Raw genomic sequence first — 20,003 nt, 5'->3', positions numbered from 1 at the left:
CACCAAATTGGTGGAAGGATGAAAAATGTATGTAGGAGGATGGGGCCAATTCTGTACGCTGTAAAGAATAAAAGACAGTATTAATGCATTGCAAGCAACCACTCTAAATAATGGAGGTTAATATTACACTGTTTTGACTAATGGGGAATTTATTGCTTATACATTAAATCTACTTTTATTTACACTCCTAAACTATGCTCAAAGACAAGGGACATAACAGTAACAGGAAGAAACATATTTAAAGTAATATTGTAAAAGCAGGTAATAAGGCACTATAATGGCAGTTTGCTGCAACCTGTCTTTAAAATATGATGCTAAAGCACATAGGCACTGAATTACCACAGATTTTTTGCTAACCTGTCTAGTCTTATCTGATAACCTCGAATCAGCCCAGGTGTTGCCTGCCAGCAATAAAGAAAGTGAGGACTGCTGGCGAGCCACCAGTTGCACCTGCATTGTTAAGTGGTGACTTACTGGACTGCTAAAAGCCGGAAAAAATGTGTTTGCCTTTACTCAGGTGGAGCACATCTCCTTCGCCTCAATTTAGGAAAAGCAGCAGAACCCACAACCACCCATCCATAATTAGCAATATGCACACACATTCTTGCAAGAACATGTAATATATAACTGTACAGGCTATGGAAGATATAATTGCCTGAATTAAATGAACAGAAAATTATTCCTACAAAAAGTCAGAATGACTAAGGTCAAAGCAGGCTCACAACATCGTTACAGCTAATCGCTGAGCCCATGTGGGTATGTTTGCAAATGAGTGCAGGTTAGATATGTGGTCTTACAGTACCTGACACAGCCATGACAGAACTACCAAAAAGCCATGTAATGTGATGGCCAAAGATTGTTCTTCAGAGGCAAAATATCCTGGAACAGGTTGGTTGGTTTTATGCTCATAGAATAAAACACCGGAGAGCAGGCTTGTGGGCCTTAGAAGGGTACAGAGAACTCAGTATCTACATGAAGCATGTCTCCTAATTCTTCACCCAACCAAATTCTGAAATGGGCTGAAGAGTGTCAGAATTTCACAGCTGTATAGTGGAGTCTGTTATCCATTCCTTGGATTTCAACTACACCTTAGGGATGTACTACACCATAGGCATGAACTATAAACAAACTTGCAGCCCATTCTTACATGTAACCTCAATATCCATTTTGCCCTTTCACCTGCAGACTGGAGTAAATGTCCCTGTGTTGACCTTAGTAAATTGCTTTCCTTGCAGTTCCAATTGATTAGGCATACTGTATAATCACAGTGAGAAGAAAAGCAGCCTTTCCTCAAACATGCATAGCTTTATAATCTCTAAAATTCAGCAGAAGTTGGCACTGCAGCTGAAAACTGCACTTACTCCCAGTCTTTGCTGCTCATTCCCACCCAAACATGTCTCTTGTCTCAGTCTCACAAGACGCATGCTACCATGCAGTGACCTAGATTTGGTAACTGATCTGTGTTAAAACTAGCTCACCCAAACAAAATTCTTGAGAGAATAGTATCATGCCCAACAGTGCTAATCTTGCTGCTTACTACGCTACTCCAAGGCACTCACAGAGAGCAATGACTGGTTTAGGAACCTACATGAAAGAGTGTCACAGACACTACCCAGCAGCCTCGATTGCATGCAAGGGCTTCACCACTTTCTTTCTCTGTATGAAAAGTGTTATGGAAAGTATAGAGGACATTACACTGAGATGAGCAGTATATCACCAACATAACCCTACAAAATCCCATTCCAAATTCACTGGATGACAAGCTAGATGATATTCAATTAGCAACCAACATCTTAATCTGACTTTTGCTGACAAATCATACTTCTTTTTGGCAGTGTATCAAAACTGTAGGTCCATGCAATTTTAATTGGGTTCTAGTCACATTAAAATGATCACTTCTACTTTTTCTTCACTGACAACGGAACACATTTTTAACAAAATTTTTTTGGACCAAAACCTCATTATTTCTTAATCCAGCCCCAATTAAATACACCAGCAGTTTTGTTCTTAAAGCATTCAAAGTAAATTGTAATTACTGAAGGTCTTGTTTAAGCATCGTTCTTGGCATTGCATACCAAGGTATATCTAGCCTACCTTTATTGAAGTGCTGCAGTCAAAACGGAAAGATTTGGTTTGTCCATTTTCCAGATACACCTTCAGAACATTTGGCATGAAAAGAAGTGAATTGTCCTTAACTGTTTCCTGCAAGCAAATTAGTGAATCATATTACAACATGTAAGAAAGGAAATCAAACTGCTGTTCTATAAAAAAAGGACATAATTCAGATGTAAAGGTAACAACTGAATATGAGTTTATTGGCTTAAACTAATAGCAGAATTAGCAATGTCCTGCAAGTGTGTAGTCATACTTGTTACAGCTGTACTTTATAGGTCTCATTCCTGGAAAAAGATAATTGTTCACTTACATTTTACGCCTGACTTGGAATATTATCTCTTCCTAAGTACTGTTTCTCTGACAATAAATGCTACCTCTGACGTTGAAATATTTTCAATGAAATAGAAAAATACATTACTGTTTCTCTGAATATAGTGACATATTTAGTGCCTTTACAAAATGGGATCTGCAGATTCATTAGTAAAAATTACAAAAAAAAGATGTTTTTCATTCTCTTTATAGATGGATAGTAAGTGCTAATATCTGTCATCATTTAAGAAGAGTAACATATAATACTGCTACTTAATCATGACAATTCATAAGAAAGATAGTAAAATAAACAAGAAAAAGCAATATAAATATTTATTATAAATAAATATTTGCTTATATATAAATATAAGCAAATAAACAAGGAAAAGGCTTTTTTTTTGTTCTAAGGCAAAAACCGCTTTTGAAAAAAATGCAGTATCATTTTCAGTTTGGAAGAGAGTTGGATAAAGACATCAGTGGGGAATGATGTTCAGTTAAATTATGAAAATGAGCCAGGAGTTCATGTCTGAGAAGGAGTTCAGTGCCTCTCAAAGGGAGGCTGACTGCCTGAGGACCGGAAACAAGTTCAGGTAGGTAAACAAATTTTAAAGAGGTCTGTAAGGTAGTGTTAATCTGTTTTCCTGAATAGCTTTAATCTACTTTCCTGACACGCTACTTTCCTTGAGTTTTTCTTTTTCCTGTTATAAAATTGCCCTGAAAACAAAAACAAAAAACAAAAGCAAGCATTATAAAGACTATAAAGACATACATGTCTATCACCACAAAATGCCTTCTCTATCATTTTATTTTAAGAAGGGACACTTTTTACACAATATTATGGTCACCATGGACTTTAAAAACAGACCTCCCTGAAACTTCAGAAACAGAAAAAACATTCCCTGCACAAGCCTATCACTCTTGTTCCTACCATGTTCCTACCACTTTCCAGCCTTGTGGCATACCTTTGGATGAAATGCTCAGTCCTTCCTGAGCTTAAATAGTTGAACACTCACCGACACCTGGCCATTGATTATTACTTCTTCTGAGAAGCGCACTTTGACAGGGTTGGACTTCAATCTTGCCTTTTTTGCAGCACTAATAAAAGCTGATTTAGGAGACTGGAAGGGAAAATGATGACAAAAGATATCACATACCTTCAAGTTAAAACCTCTTTCATTTTTTTTTTACATTTTTGGTACATTGGGAACTCCATACATACAGCAACACTTTGCAGACTGTTCACTGAAGAATGGAAATGCAGTTCAATCATAATGCTTCTCAAGATAATACATATGTACATACATACAAGGAGTCAGTGATATACTTCATGTTCTGAAAAGTATCCCACAGTCAGACTGGAGAGATGAGAAGGGCTCTCAGTGCACATTCAATTCCACGTAGTGCTCTCATGACAATTGCTGTGAACCAAATTAACTTTCTTCTTTGACCTCACTTTAATTTACTACTTTGGAATCACCTGAGATCCAAGTGTTCAGCCCTTGGAAACAAATCTCTCTGCATAGGAGGAGTTTGACTAACAACTAGGCTAGCAGAGCCATTTTTTGTATATTTACAGTAAAAAGGATTTTTGTTTTCAGCAACAGAATCAAAGCAGTTTTATTCTCAGGTCAGTTATGAATACAGGCCTTCTGGCATTGCCCAACTCCATTACCATCGTAATAGGCAATGGAAGAAATTCTAGCTTGGCTGAAAATCACTGGGTTCCTTGGCAACAGGTTTTGGTGTATTTGTTTCAGTAAGATACGAATTAGGTGTTTTGAAATCTTTTTCCGAACTTCTGAGAAGTGGCCTTATTAGTTTTTGATACTGGAAATACTAACTCAAAACTAACTATGAAAAACTAGTGCAGGCATGAGTGGTGATGATCCTGGAATAACTTCCTAGTATCAATGTAACATGACAGCAGTTTCTATGTAAACATAGAAAGTCTTTTCACCATCATTCAAATTTTGACTTGACTAGCAATCTGCAGGAGTGATGGAGTAGTTCAAGGCCCCTTGCTCTTCTCATCCCTTATCTCTGTTGAAACTGCTGAAAAAGTTTTTGTTGTTGTTAGGAATAAGCAGTTTGTCTAGAAACTGTCAGGAAGAAGTCTTTAGCTTATTTCTATATGCCACTGATTTACCATTGAATTGGAAAGATGTTAGCTACTACCATAGGCTCAGTATCAGCCATTGAACAAGCAATGAAAGATGCTACATTCTCCCATTAAATATCAGAGCCATCCAGTAATTCCTGGAGTGCAAAACAGAACCAGAAATAAAACGAACAGTTCTTCATTTTTACTGTTCATTTTTACTTACTCCTTCTTTAACAACTATGACCATACATGTTGTTATCCAGCAAGAGTAAATGACACAAAATTCAACCCCAATATATAACCAAGCTCAGTTTCCAAAACCAGTGCTAAAAATGCAGAATAACACCAGATGATTAGAAACACAGCAGGAAAACAAACAAACAAACAAAACACAATACACTTCTTCAACAAGAAGGGACAACACAGAAATGCTGAAGTAGAGTGCATACACATTGTACCTTAAAGATGAATTCCTAGAAAGACACAGTATGCAGTAAGACCATGATTAATATAATTGTACATGTGCCTTGTCTAATTTCCCTCTTTCCCATACAGTTCTGTTATAAATGAGGTCTCAATTCAATCTGAATTTTGTAATATTTATAAAACAAATATTTCTAAAAGGTATAAAAGGTATAAAAGGCAAGTAAACAGCACTGGGTGTGTGGGGAGTCTATGCTCCACCAACACGCACACACAAACATCAAACATTCTAAATATACAGAACATTGCTTTACATACTAAACGCAATCAGGCCTATATATATGTACAATCGGGAAAGGTAAAAAACAATCCTTTAAGTTCCATAACTTAACAGTCTTCATTTTCTATTCCTTTTTGAACAATACATGTATGTCTCGCTTTAAGTTGTCAAGCAACTCGGTCTTCAGGCCTTATGTATCCCGTTCTTCCCAGATCGAAGAAAAGCATATCCATCTCCTTTTCAAGGCCAATAGGCCTGGGACAAAAGGCACGTTCAGGTCAGCAAGGGGCGTAACAGCAAAGGCCTTCGATGCCTGCGGCAGCAGAGGGGCCGATGGCGATGGCATAGCAGTCGGATCAGTAAAGGAGCCCGCAGCTCTCTCACTATCTGGCAAGCCACACATTTGTGATTGTGGCTCCACAGGGCTCTTTAAGGCCTCAGAGATTGCTCACCAGGTGCCGATAAATCCCACTGCAACCTTGTCATTTTTAATTGCAGAGACCCACACCTTGTCCTCAGTTTGGTCCCATATTTCAGGCTCATAAACTGTCCAATTGTTAATAAGGAGAATAAGCTGTAAGGTTACCAGGACGGTCTTTGTTCCTAAGGACGTATGATTCCCCATAATGCGCAACTGCTTACCAGCGAGAGGCAGTTGTGTGCACAGGTCCGCTTCTCTCAGCTCGAGATTCTCTCCAGCTCCAGTGCGCCTATTTCCAGCGACTTTCTGTATGAGCTTCTCTGAGCGGTTTGCTGAGTCTGGCCGAACCTATCTTCATGAGGCAATCAAAGTGCCTGTTCCCGTCCTGGTCTCCATTCTGCCAGCCTGTTCCTCTTCATTCCTTCTTTCTGCTTCTTTATTGATCATAACTCCATCGTGTTGCTTTTTTTTTATCTTGAGGGCAGGCTCCCCTCTTATACCCTTCTCTCCACAGCAGTTCTTTTCAAAACAACTTTCATTGGTCAAACAACTTTGAATGTAACAACAACAGCAAACACCCAGAAACATCCATGCCTTAACTGGAGAACAAGAAACCGGAGACTGCATGGAGTCTCCTGAATCACCCATCTTTTTTCCCTCTAAACTCTTTTATATCTTTAATATCTTCATCGATGATCTGGACGAGGGCATTGATGAGTGCACCCTCGGTAAGTTTGCAGATGACACCAAGTTAGGTGCATGTGTCGATCTGCTTGAGGATAGGAAGGCTCTGCAGGAGGATCTGGATAGGCTGCACTGATGGGCTGAGGTCAAATGCATGAAGTTCAACAAGGCCAAGTGCCGGGTCCTGCACCTGGGATGCAATAACCCCAAGCAGAGCTACAGGCTGGGAGATGAGTGGTTGGAGAGCTGCCAGGCAGAGAAGGACCTGGGAGTGATGGTTGATAGTCGGCTGAATATGAGCCAGCAGTGTGCTCAGGTGGCCAAGAAGGTCAACAGCATCCTGGCTTGTATCAGAAACAGTGTGACCAGCAGGGCTAGGGAGGTGATCGTCCCCCTGTACTCGGCTCTGGTGAGGCCGCACCTCGAGTACTGTGTTCAGTTTTGGGCCCCTCACTACAAGAAGGACATCGAGGTGCTTGAGCGGGTCCAGAGAAGGGCGACGAAGCTGGTGAGGGGCCTGGAGAACAAGTCCTACGAGGAGCGGCTGAGGGAGCTGGGCTTGTTCAGCCTGGAGAAAAGGAGGCTCAGGGGCGACCTTATCGCTCTCTACAGATACCTTAAAGGAGGCTGTAGTGAGGTGGGGGTTGGCCTGTTCTCCCACGTGCCTGGTGACAGGACGAGGGGGAATGGGCTTAAGTTGCGCCAGGGGAGTTTTAGGTTTGATGTTAGGAAGAACTTCTTTACCAAAAGGGCTGTTAGACACTGGAACAGGCTGCCCAGGGAGGTGGTGGAGTCACCATCCCTGGAAGTCTTTAAAAGACGTTTAGATGTAGAGCTTAGGGATATGGTTTAGTGGGGAGTGTTAGTGTTAGGTCAGAGGTTGGACTCAATGATCTTGAGGTCTCTTCCAACCTAGAAATTCTGTGTGATTCTGTGTGATATTCCTGATGGCCTCGTCGTTAAGAGTCTGATGTTATCTCAATCACAGGTTTTTCCAACCCCCACGGTCACATTCCCAAATCTCCCCCTTTTTTATTAATATCAACCATTTTCTCGACACGAATTACCACTCCATATATAACAGTACCTTTCAGCATGTAAGGGGGATCCAAGTAATGAACTGCACCCTGTCCATTCCTGCTTTCTCAGGACAGTATGGCTATCAGAGTGGGCTGACTGGCTCTCCCTTGCAAGGGCAAGGAAGAATGAGTGGCTTTCACTTACTGGTCTTGTTGGAAGGTGGTTTTTACAGCTGTTCACTCGTATTGCAGATGAGTCACCAACCTGGCTTCTATTTACAGGCAGACTGACAAATTTTCTTCCAGATTCTGGCAGGGTTATTCCCATAGAGCAAATATGGCAACCCAGTACATGGTGTTGTAATCCTTTCCTCTACAACATCAGAAGTCACTTGCGAGGTGCCCAGACTCATTATTGCAAAAATGTGATAACCCAACATGACCAAAAGGTTTAAACACACATGAATTCCAGGCCATGAGGTTTAATGTACACTATTGCACAGCCAGGGGAATGCATCATGGCTGGGCATGAAATGTGCAGCTTTCCTCCTTTTTCAGTTCTGCTCCTACTTCCTTCTGCACATGGAAAAGGGGCTGGGACTCAGCCCATTTGGGTAAGCTTGAAAACTGGTTGCTTGCTAAAAACCTTTGGATTGTGAAGCAGGGGGTGTAAGAAAAGCTCAAACAGCTGTGCCAAGTACTTAGGGGAGTGTGTGAGGCATTCTGTGTTAGTCAGAGGTTTGTGTACTATTACATCTTTTGCATTTAATTACACAATCTCATTGTCTCTGCATCAACTTGGCATTTGACATTTTTTCTTTGGAAAAGGAAGTATTTCTAAAAAGTGAGACAAATACCTAGGAAAACATTTCCTTTTTGATTATTGAAACTTGCTTGTCTAAGAAAACATCAGCAAAATAGCGTGCTACTCTATTATATTTTAATGCCTTTGGATTTGTTGGTGAAGAATGCTGTCAATTAATGATTCTCACAGTGCCATGTTCATTTGTTTCTGATACTGTCTTTTAGCCAAATGGAAGCCATTATCCTCAGTTAATGACCTTAAGCAGGAGGTGTTTACACTAATGCAGAACATTTATCACTGCAAGTAAAGTATTTGCATCATCACAGACAAAAACAGCTTAATTAGACTGACTTTCGCAAAATGAGGGGACACATTTTAACAAGGAGTCAAAATACTTCAAAAAAGACAAACTTCATGATAAGTAACCTAAGCAGCATTTTCTGTAAAAAGTTCAAATTTATCACAAATTTCAATAATTTTTACTTGTTTACATAGAGCTCAGCAAAAATTCAGCTGATCATTTCAACACTCTTTAGAGAAACTGCTAACAAGAGAGATGAAGCACTGCATAGAGGTTTGCTTTCAGGAAATGATAGTGAAGATTGAGACCCTCCTTTAAATGCTGCTTACTGGGGAGAACAATGTATGTTCCCATCAGCAGGGCCAAAACATGAGAGATTACCATAACAAGAGCAGACTTTTTGAAAAGCTTTTTTATTATTATTATTTTTTTTTATTTGTTTTTTTCAGAATTCAGAATTAGATCTTATAGTTGACAGCAGCATTATAGCAGGTCATTTTTGGAGAGCTGTTTGCAGCAACATCCTTCATTTTGAGGGAAACTGTTTTTCAATGAAAATAAGAATGTCTAGTATTTTGTCCACTTTTGCAGGTAAACTGTAATTTGGGGAAGATTCCAGGTGAAATAGTTTTTATTTGCTGAAAAAGCCCCTTTGAGTGCTCTTGCCTGTGAAGGTGCTGCAACAATGAAACCTTTACTCATGCTCAAGAAGTAGAAGGATTGAGCACCGAGAAGAGGATAGTGTAGTACTGAGCTACCACAAAGAACTAAACAAGGCAGCAGCATGGGGCAGTCCTAAAGATGAAGGGAAAACCTGCTTCTTTACAATGAGTGTCAAATCAGACATTCAAATCAGAAATAAGGTAGTTTTAAATAGCCGCAGACTACATACACAATCAATTTTAAGCTTGTTACCTAAAATTAGTCACTAGTTTAATATGAAATACTGTATTTCTTAGGAAATGGGGAAAAATTGCATGACTGCAAAAATGTGTTGACTTTTTGGTCCATCCCTAAAGGCAATTATGTGAAACAAAAATTAGCAAGCAAATAATATGTGAATAGGAGGAAGTATTAAATTTATTAAGTGGAACAGTACATAATGCCCAAAGGCAAACTAAAAACCGCCATTCATAGCTGTGAGGGAGGCTGAAACAACAACACTTGCTCACAAGAGTATTGCAGAAGAGCAGACAGGGACATGTATGTAATAATGTTGAGAAGTTTTACTATGTAGTAATTTGTTATCACCACAGGCCACTGACAGATTACCATCAGGAGTATTTCTTTGTTAAACTCTAGGCACAAATTCAGTTGCTGAAATAATGGTCAGATTTGGATTCTTTCTTTAAAAAATGTTGTTGTTATTCCTAAACAATGTGATCTATCAGGGACAATCATATTTTACCATTTGCATTATTTACATTTTACTATTGTTTGATAATAATCACCATCTGATCCTTAGTCTCATACATTTATAACATACAGCTGCAATGTAGAGATTAGCCAAATCTTACTTTAATCTAGTCATTGCAAAAATTCAACCAGTTCCATCTACATTAAATGTTTTCTCTGTCCCAAATACCATGGGCGAAACCACAGATCTGATTCAGGCTTTGTGAAACATGTAGACATCAAAACTCATTTAATGACTAGATGGGCCTGAACCACCTATTTCTGCATTTAAAAAATGTGGAGGTCCTCTGCGAAATACCCTCCACTGGCCTTTTTGGGTACTGCCCTACAGTTCTTCAAGGAGAAGAACCTTTGGGAATGAAAGAAGCCTTCACACCATACAAATCCAAGCATTAAAAAAAAAGAGAACGTGCTTGATAATGCACCAGAGATGGTAGAAAGGCCTAACGAAGAGGGAAAAGAAACCTCGTGGCAACTGTGGGGGAAGAAAGAACTAGAAGGAGAAAGGGGTAGACAGACCGAGGGGGGAAGGGGCTTTCATTTTGCTGAAACAACATGGAAGTTCACACAGAATTTTCTCATAGTCTTCACTGCTAAACAGACTGCATATTTCGTACAACTACACTTCATAAAAATTTGTATAGCCATAGAAGAGGCATTCTGGAATAAAGGACAGAAGCAATAGAGCTCACTGGGATTTATGCTACACAAACGTGAAAGATGAAAAGGTTGAGCAGCAGTTTTCATATGAGAAGAGTCTAGTTCAAACAACAAAGGTGTGGGAAGTGGCCACATATCATTATTGGTGGCCTGTACATATACATGTAGGAGTCAACACAGTGATAGCAGTTGTCAGTAGCCACACCATGATCCTTTGAGTGTAGAGTTAAAGATATGTATGGAACTGACTGTACTAAAAAAGCTCATATGGAAGATATGCACTATGTAAGGTATTAAGGGTGACTGTGAAAAATGCTATTATGTGAACATTCAAAAAAAAAAAAAAGTCATCATTTTTATACTGTCTTCACAACTTTAAGTAGTCAAGTAAGTACTGTCCTGTTCAACATGCTCACATCTGTCTTCCAAATGCTTCCTAAAACTACACCTTGGTAATCTTTCTCACTTTAGATTTTGAAGTCTTTGGGACAGACCTGTTTCTCTTTTATACCCTTCTTTGCAGCAACAATAGTAGATATGGTAGTTTTTCCTATTACATGACTCCATATGGCAAAGCAGCATGAAAAGTACTGTGAGACTGAATAAGATCAGTTGTTGCCACAATCATTACAAGTCAGAAATAAGTGTTATTTATTGATGTTTTTCTGTTAACATTTTGTCTCAAACATGTAACTATGTTATAAAAAGAAGCATCTCTTTCAAACAAAAGTAAAACCAAAAAAAAACCCAAATCTTATCCTTTTCTCATTCCAGAACTTATGCACAGTAAAGTTGTCATAGGCTTCAGTTGAGTCTGGACTGTATCCAAGAAATTTAAGAGATTAATCATGAAAGCAACCTATCAGATTATCTGTAGGCATAAAATCTGAAGAGATAACAAAACAGGCAAGTTGTTTGTTTTGAGTAATGCTTAAAACTTAATAAACCACCAATCAGAACAACAGTCCACTTACAGAATAAAATGGTCAGAAATTATAATCAAATGTCATAATTTCAAAAATCTAAACTTTAAACTGCTTCAACTGCTTCAGCTGTTCAGCCACCTTCTTATGAGCAGCAGTGATATTAACATAGGAGAGATTTGTAGATTGTTGGAAGGAACAAGATAGTCTAATGCCTTGGTTTGGTCATAATTAAATTAAATTTTAAAGAGTTTCAGCATTAAACAAAACTGAATGCACTTAAGCAAAACTGATCTGCAAAAGCTTTCAGAAAGAACTAAGTGAGCCACAGAGTACTATAAATCTAAATTACTTCTACTTTCACCTGCAATTATAAAGAATGGTTACTTGAAAGCATGAAAACAAAACACACTCTAAATAGCGCAAATAAAAACAATTAAGAAAAAGCAGTCCTGTAATCCATCTTGGCAGATAGTTTTCATGCAATGATAGAAACAAAAAGGTTCATCGTCATGAATAGAGTTAGTTGAAACGTTTCTAAAGATGTATTTCTGCCAAGAATAGGGAAGAGGTTCAGTCTTTATTTAAAAATTCTTACTTTTCCTTTGTCTGGTTTCTACTTCATCTTTCCAGTTTTATGGGCAAAAGAGTAAAAGGAAAAAGGGAGGGATAAAAATTAAAGAAAAGGGGAAAACATTTTTATCATAATTTTTGAAGACATAAATATTGTTTCCAAACTGTGAGACAAAAAGTATTTGCCAAAGGACCCACCGCACCCACTACATCTGCTTCCTGCACAGAAGACCACAACAGGTAAGCAACCAGAGTACAACAGTACTTAGGATGGAGAGCCTAATGATGAACATCACATAACAGTCTCAGGCACTACTAACAGTGACACTGAGGCAGTATGACATCCAGCACGAGCCAGATGCTCAAGGTGACTCAGGAGTCCCCAGGGAACTTTGGAGCCCAGGGTTTGTATAAACTGACCCTGTACTGCTTCAGAGGTCAAACTTCGCTGGACACATTGGCAGCATCTCAGACGGTCCCATTCTACTACATATGGGCTTGCCCTCACACCAACAGGCCACAACACCTCAATGGTATACTGTCCACTTATAAGGGCTACATATAACCAGCACAAAATCATAAGCCCTTTTGTCACCAAACATTTAAAGAAAAGAATGAAACCTGCCAACAGATAAAGTAAGACAACCTGTATAAAAAAGGGAAGGATTGTGTTTTTTTTAAGGATTTTTCCCCCTGTATTACATATATTCCCCATAATCAAAACCGCTGGCTGTAATCCAGCTAGCTTTAAAAACAGATACATTTTTTATTTAGTCAGACAACACTGCTAGTGATCTTACTGCAGTGCAGCAGCCCCTGCCTTGTTTTGCTGGGGAGCACGTGCTTTTTCCCCACAGTTTAGCTGCTGTGTGGACTGGCTTCTTGAAAGTGAAGCAATGATGATATGGCCTCCTCTAAACTAGTCAGAAAGGCTAACCAGCAGTACAGGAGCCACACAGCAGTGATCAAATTGCATTTGCAAGTTGTACATTTTAGCAGTTTCATCAGATAAATTTGTTTTCGTGCCTTTCTGTCAAATCTGTTATTCTTGGGTGAAAGGGATGCAATTATCTGTTATTAATCAAAACTCTTGTGCATCAGGCTAGCAAACAGGGAAGTAACTAGAACTGCTGAATTTGAAATCACTCCTGATCCATGGTTGAGCCCCTGCTGCAGCCTACAAAGTGTGCATGGATATATGAAGGGAAGAGAGAGAGGTGCTCCATCCCCTGGCTTAGCTTTACTCCTTTTTCATCTGATCTTCTTCAATTATGGGTTTGAGCCAAGAGGCCATAAACCCACAAACCATAAAGTGAGGTGCAAAGGCATGTCCCATTAGCCAGCTGAGAGGTAGGCTGCAACTGCTCCCAGTCCCTTCCAGCCAGCCTTAGGTGATTGCCTTTCTGCTTCTCCTCTCATCTCCACACGCTCTGCCCTAGAGATGCATGCAGAGCCCTCCCCTGCACAAGGTATAACCAGTTTGATACCAAAGTGCAAGTCTGTGGAACTGAGGCAAAATTACAAAAAGAACAGGTGCTGCAACAGGCCGAGAAGAGGCACAGCCCTGTGCTGCACCTCCCCTGTCCTTCACTCCACCGGTGGGGACTCCTTGGCCCTACAAAGCCCTGCCTGAGCTCTGCCCATCGCTGCAGGCACCACCTTTCACCAGCCAACAGCTAAAGGCAGCACCGTGCCCACTCTCTACTTCCACATCACGCTCATGAGGGATGAGTAATTTCCATTTAACAGAGACAGAAGCAATGCGGCAGAGGGGACTTGGCCCAGGCCATCTCCCAAACCTCAGAAGATGCTGAAAGCAGAACTCAGCATCCCCCTCTGTGCATTCTCCTGGCAGGAGTTTAACAATGCCGTTACTATTTAACTTGCTAATATATTCTGTGAGTGCAGTATGCAGTAATGCAGTCCGAAACACCACCTTTAAGAGACACAGCCCTTATCTGACTTAACTTCTTTTTATTGCACAGATGAGGTAAAGACAGACAGAATATAGGCAGAGAAAAAGCTGCTATGTTGCTAGGAAACTAATTCAGAAAACACTACAGATACTTACAGGGTAAGGTTGAACAACAGTAAGGAGGATTGATTCTTTGCAGCTTCTATAAAAAGAAAAAAGAAGTAAAATCAAGTAAAGGTTCATATGTTTATGCACTACACATAACCAGCTTATTTTTCTAATGGAGAAAACTGCATCAATATGGCAAAATGTTTATTACAATCACTTATCAGAGAATTACAGCAATGAATACCAAAATAACAATGAATATTAAAAAAAAAAAAGTTTTTTTTCCAATATAACAAATTGAATTGACTTAATTTTGCAGCTTATACTGTAAAATATTTGTTCCATTAGAGACCTGCATCCTCCAATGACGATTTTCTCTAGTAAGAACGGAAAAACATTTGATTAATTCTATCAATGCAATATCTATAGACTACACATTTATTTTGCCTACTTTACAAACCAAATTAATTTTTTATATCACCTAGCTCTTGTATACTTAATGCAAAATTTATCTGAAGATAGCCGTGTTTTCAAAACAAGAATGAGGACAAAATTTAGCCCCAGACTCTTCTCTAGCTCACCTTTAAAATCCGTAGATGAAGAGTAGTATCTGGTGAATATCCCAGTTAGAATTTTTATTATTTTTTTTTTACAAAATTGCTAAATAAAGGTTCTCCTTTAAAATTGAACAGCTCTTCTTTAGGAACAAACAAGTGAAAGGAGAAGAAATCAGTAGCTCTCAACCACTTCCCTCCCCCAGAGAGAATAAACTTGATAAGATCAAGTGGTCTAGACAAATGACAAATAAATACATATTTTGTCTATTGACGGGCAGTTCGGACTCATGGATAAGTGGAATAATGAGGAAAAAATGCCAATCATAGTCAATATCTATTGTGTTACATCCTTGGACAGAGGGCTTCTGAGGGCAATATTAGCTGTGAAAAAGTCGGGTGCCATTTTGGATGGAGTTCATTTTCTGTTAGTTTTACTACTTTCAAACACAATTAATTGCTTATTTATGTGATTTATTGCTTGGCTAACTGAAGTACAACTGATTTCGCATGCCTGAACTGTTCAACAGTACAAACTAAAATAAATCACGCTTCATTGGTCTTACTCAGTGTCACCTTATACTGCATATTCACACCACCGATGTGCCATTTAAAAGGCAAAAAGCAAGGAAAATACAGGAGAATCCACAAGCCCAGTTAAAAAACTGGTCTGGAAAAGGGACATATTTGATAAAGCCATCTCATCTCTGAAAGCCAAGTGAGATAGCAAATTCTACCTCTGTCAAAGTCATCAGTCATGCAAGCAGCAAAGTCTGACCAAATATCCCCTAACTAAAGTAAAATTTCTAAAGCTTCAATTTTTACTCCTCTTATTAGATATTTTTATCATTGCATGAAAAGAGTATAGAAAGGCTTTTCTAAAGAATGTATTGAAGGTTTCGGTTGCCTTTCTGTTCTCAGAACAACAGAAAATTAGGTTAGAAAGTTAAAATAATATACTGAGGAGCTGCATGTGGTGAGAATTGAATAATCTGCCACAAAATAAAATTATTGTGTCCCCTTTATATATAATCATAAATACTTTAAGGAATTTCCCACAATTAATTTTCATTTTAATAAAACATTCCAAAGTTAAGCTCCAGAAATGACTTATTCAATCATGAAACAGCTTTTATTTACAGTGTTCATATTTGTGAACATTTACAGTCTGTTTTTAAGATCTGTAAGCTACTGATAGCAGTTTCGGAAATCTCTGCAATTACTCTTTATCATTCTCCATTGTTATTCTTGAAGATTTTATAGCGTATAGTCTGAAAGTAGCAATCTCAATTCTGTTTTGCTTAGCTACAGGATTCCCTCTACTTTCTTCTATTCTACCTACCATACTTTTGGGATTCTGAAAATACATGATAAGAAATGTAATGTATTTCACGAATCTCACAGTTGCATCTATACTGTCCAATTCTATCCAATTTCTCACTGCCATATTAATCTAGGTGTATGTGTAGACGGAAAAGCACAGAGGATTGTTAGCTACAGGATAAACCACATCCCTGGGATAAGTACTCCATGCCCAACTGTCCTCTACAATTACTTTCAACACTCTAATTTATGTTTCTTATGAAAAGCAAGATTACTTGCATGCACTACCTCCTGCTGATCAGTTAGTTACCTTAGAGAGTCACCTTTATGAAAGAAAATCGACTTCTAATGAAAATGTTTTTCAGCTGTTCATTACTCTTGGATCAAACCAAGTGTCAGTGTAGGCAACATTCAGCCTAGACTAACAAGGTTTTTAAACCAAAGGGTCATCATATTAAAATGTATTTTGGGTTAAGACTTGCTTACAGGGTAATCACTTGCATTGGAAGGATGCTAGACCTCAGAACATTCACTCAACATTTGAGTCTATAATAAGGCCATTCAGAGTATCTGGAATCATGTGTGTTTCATACACACAAAGCAGCTGTCAAACACCATTTATAGCCCTTTCATCATCAGACAAAGTTTTTTTTATAAAACACACACAGCATATAAAACACAGCACAGTTACAAGATAAATACATATTTAATCTGCAGCATTTTGATCTGCAGTACTCAGCCACAACTGCACCACCCATTCTAAAACCTTCTCAATGCATGATAAGAAAACTTCACATCACTTTCTACTTTCACTATTGTTAGAAAATCATATATACCTAAATGATAATCCTTGAATTGCACTGGAGACTCTCCATTGTGACACATATTGTTTTTAACACAACAGAAAAACAATGGAACCACTGACCATGTACTGTGACCTTTACGTTTTATAGCTTAAATGTATGTATGTATGTATAGCTTAAATATATGTATGTTCATATTGACAGCAGAACACACAAACAGCTTAGACTAAATTACATAAACCAGGTACATCACCACACTTAAATGTAAGCTGCTACTTCTAAGCAACTTTGGAAAGATAGTGGCAAAAGCTAAAGGAACAACTGCAGCCTTACTTCCCCTCTGAATTGGCTTTTCTGCTTTCAACCATCTGACTAAAGTAAAAGAAAATAGATATAAATATTTATTTATTTATTTATTTATTTATTTATTAATTTAGACTCTTGTCTACATACTGTTTTCAAAGCCAAACCTTACTCAAGACCAATGATATGCAATTCCAAGCTTTCACAAGACCTGCAGACTTTCTGGGTGCCCTACTATCTGACCAGCTAACAACAGTGCAAAAATAAAATACCATCATGTTTCTCTCATTTCCTGACATTAGAATCAAATGGTGAGAACAAGGCTAAAATATCAAAATTGCAAAGGGAATTTCAGTGATTCATCTATTTGTGCTTTCCAGGCCACTGCACAGTGATTGTATTTGTCCATTCTGCCTACTCCTTACAGATACTTAGGCTGCAACAAGGAGAGAATATAGATGGTTTGAGAAACAAATTACAGCACATTACAAAGGTTAAAGTTGTATTACTAAGTATCAGGCATCTCAGACTACATGAGGCGTTAACATTCTGCTACAATACCAGCCATGACTTTGACTTTGAACTTGCAGGTGGAAATTACTCTCTCTTCTGCTTCCCTTTGAGCTTGAAGTGGGGAAGGAGAGGAGGAAGAAGGGAGTGAAGGACATGTGGGGAGAGTGGCAAAAGTCTCAGTTTCTGAACCACATGGAACAAGTATCTCTGTTCTTTGCATGTGTCCTGCAGCAAATATTGCATATGAGTATACATAGGGCATATATTAACTGTATTCACTCTTAAGAAATGAGAATGGAAAATTATTGCTTACACTAATCTAAAAAGCTTTTAGCAATTTTACGTATGAGGGGCTTACCAGGTTTCTCTCCCAGTGAAGATGGACACAATAGAAATTGACATATAATAAATACTATTATTTACGGGAATGCAATTTAAGAAAAAATCTAAAACTTGCTTTGAAATGCTATACTTTTTATACTTTTTATTCTTTGTTATTTCTGGACCCTCTGCTGTGCTTTGTGTCTTACTATTGATGAGGAAGATCTGAATTTCACAATTATGGCGTAGGATGCCACGATTTGCAGTATGTTTCACACTACATTTTTGAAGTAAGGAAAGGGATGCAAGCAAGTCAAAAACTAACTGCAGAATGTATCGGGTTACCTGAAATACCATATTCAAAGCTAAGGAAAGTAGAACTTAACCTAGTATCTAGGCTAAAGAAGAATTATTCAGCATTTGGATGTCTTTCATTATTATGAAGACTAAGGCAGTAATAATGAACAAAAGACTTTTCATGAAAAAACTAAAGTCACTCTATTGTAGTACATTAAGAATGATTTCAAAAGGATCATTTTGATTTGAGCTGTATATACATTTTTACATAAAATCTGTTCTCTTTACAGTAGTTATCTTCACCTGAGGGAGCTCCAAATTTCACTTCTCCAGACTTTTGTCATGTGCAATGGCTCCTGTGGAAAAGAAGTTTGCCAGAGGTATGCCTGAATTTACCTCCAGGGCTAGAGACTGGAGGGAACTTGGTGGGACAGAGTAGACTTGTTTTAGCCTTGTGCTTCTTCATTCTTTGCTTTTATTGCACAGCCCCCCACAACATGCCTCCAGGTCATGCAATGGTGCCAACTGCCCTGGGTGGTCTGAGGAACCTTGTCAAGTTGGGGAACAAACTTGTATTCAATGAAACCCATGAAACAATGCAAAGGAATGGAGGAAAGAGGCTATAAGAAGATAATGCGTTTCCTGAGTGTTTTTTTTTTTGTCACAGGAGAGGCAGCATTGTGCAAACATAAACACACAGGGTAACAGAGAACTCCTTCAGCAAGCATCATGGTGTGTATGGTCCTTCTCTCTCCATTTCTGAAGGCAACACAGCAGCATGCAAACTACAGGCAACGTTTCCATGATTCAATACCTTCTAATCAAGTACTAAAAAAAAAAAAAAAAAAAAGCTGTACTACTGTGGGAAGACTGCTTCTGGCCTCTGGATTACACGAACCCATACATGAACGTTATTTAGTAGCAGGCGAAGAATCTGACCTCTAAAACCCTAAACAGATGATATTTTCCAGACAAATCCTATGAGTGACAATGGGATTTCAGTCTGTGGCCACACAGCTGGTTGCACTGACCTTTGGTGAGTCTCTCTGAAGACCCTGTACACACCTAGAGATGAGCATTGTTGCCATCATGAAGGCAAAGTAGGGTGTGCCATGCATTGCATTACATCTCCAACTCCATCTCAGAGAACAATTGTAGGAGTGCAGCAGGCGAGAAAAGTAGCAAGAGGCTCATCAAGTAATGTGTGCTACCATAAAGGACGAGGTGTGGAGTTCAAGTTTGGGGAGGTAAGGTAATGCTGCATGGTGTATGGATAGCGGAGATGGGACGTGAAGGCAAGGTCTTGCTTTTAGGGTGGGAGTGGACACGTGAGGAACAACACAGGAAATGGATGGGAGCCTCAGGCTGACTCTTTTCTCCAGGGACGACAGTCTACAGAGGTGAAGACCATGGTGTTCAGGTCTTATTTCTGGAGATAGGACGAGTGCATTGGAGTCCCTGATTTCAGAAAGCAGAGGGATCACGCTCACATTTGGAAAGCTGGCAGTGGCATCTTCCGCCACTGTTAATGGTAGTACCTGCCCTTAGCCTCACAGTATTTCCCTTCACAGTGAAAATACAATCAAGCAACGTCAACTTGTGAACTCTTGAATCCCGTGGTTTAATCTGAATAACTCTACTGCTTCACAAAATCCTTAAAAGTTAAGTCTGCTATTAAATCTGCGAGGACTTTCAGTGCCAGAAGCAATCCACACAAGGATCTGGGAATGTTACAGGATTTCAGTTTGAGTGCCTCAGCCCTAAAAACTGCAAGAATTGAATGCTTGAAATGAAGACTGCTGTATAAAGTTAAATAAATAAATAAATAAATAAATA

The 20,003-nt window shown here is 38.8% G+C and overlaps 1 protein-coding gene across 3 annotated transcripts in view; it reads right to left on the bottom strand.

The window, feature by feature from the left end:
* Positions 1-20,003, bottom strand: part of FRMPD4 (FERM and PDZ domain containing 4) — a 308,067-nt gene that overhangs the window by 19,104 nt on the left and 268,960 nt on the right. For all 3 annotated transcript variants that reach the window (XM_068682985.1, XM_068682990.1, XM_068682999.1), the window contains exons 5-7: positions 14,102-14,147; positions 3,438-3,542; positions 2,095-2,202 (exon numbers count right to left, since the gene is read on the bottom strand). In XM_068682985.1, coding sequence (XP_068539086.1) covers positions 2,095-2,202; positions 3,438-3,542; positions 14,102-14,147 — 259 coding nt within the window. The remainder of the gene's footprint in view (positions 1-2,094; positions 2,203-3,437; positions 3,543-14,101; positions 14,148-20,003) is intronic.

Source organism: Anas acuta, chromosome 1 (genome assembly GCF_963932015.1).
Source record: "Anas acuta chromosome 1, bAnaAcu1.1, whole genome shotgun sequence".
NCBI lineage: Eukaryota > Metazoa > Chordata > Aves > Anseriformes > Anatidae > Anas > Anas acuta.
The sequence above is the reverse complement of the archived record's forward strand: the minus strand, read 5'-3'. Positions and strand labels throughout refer to the sequence as shown.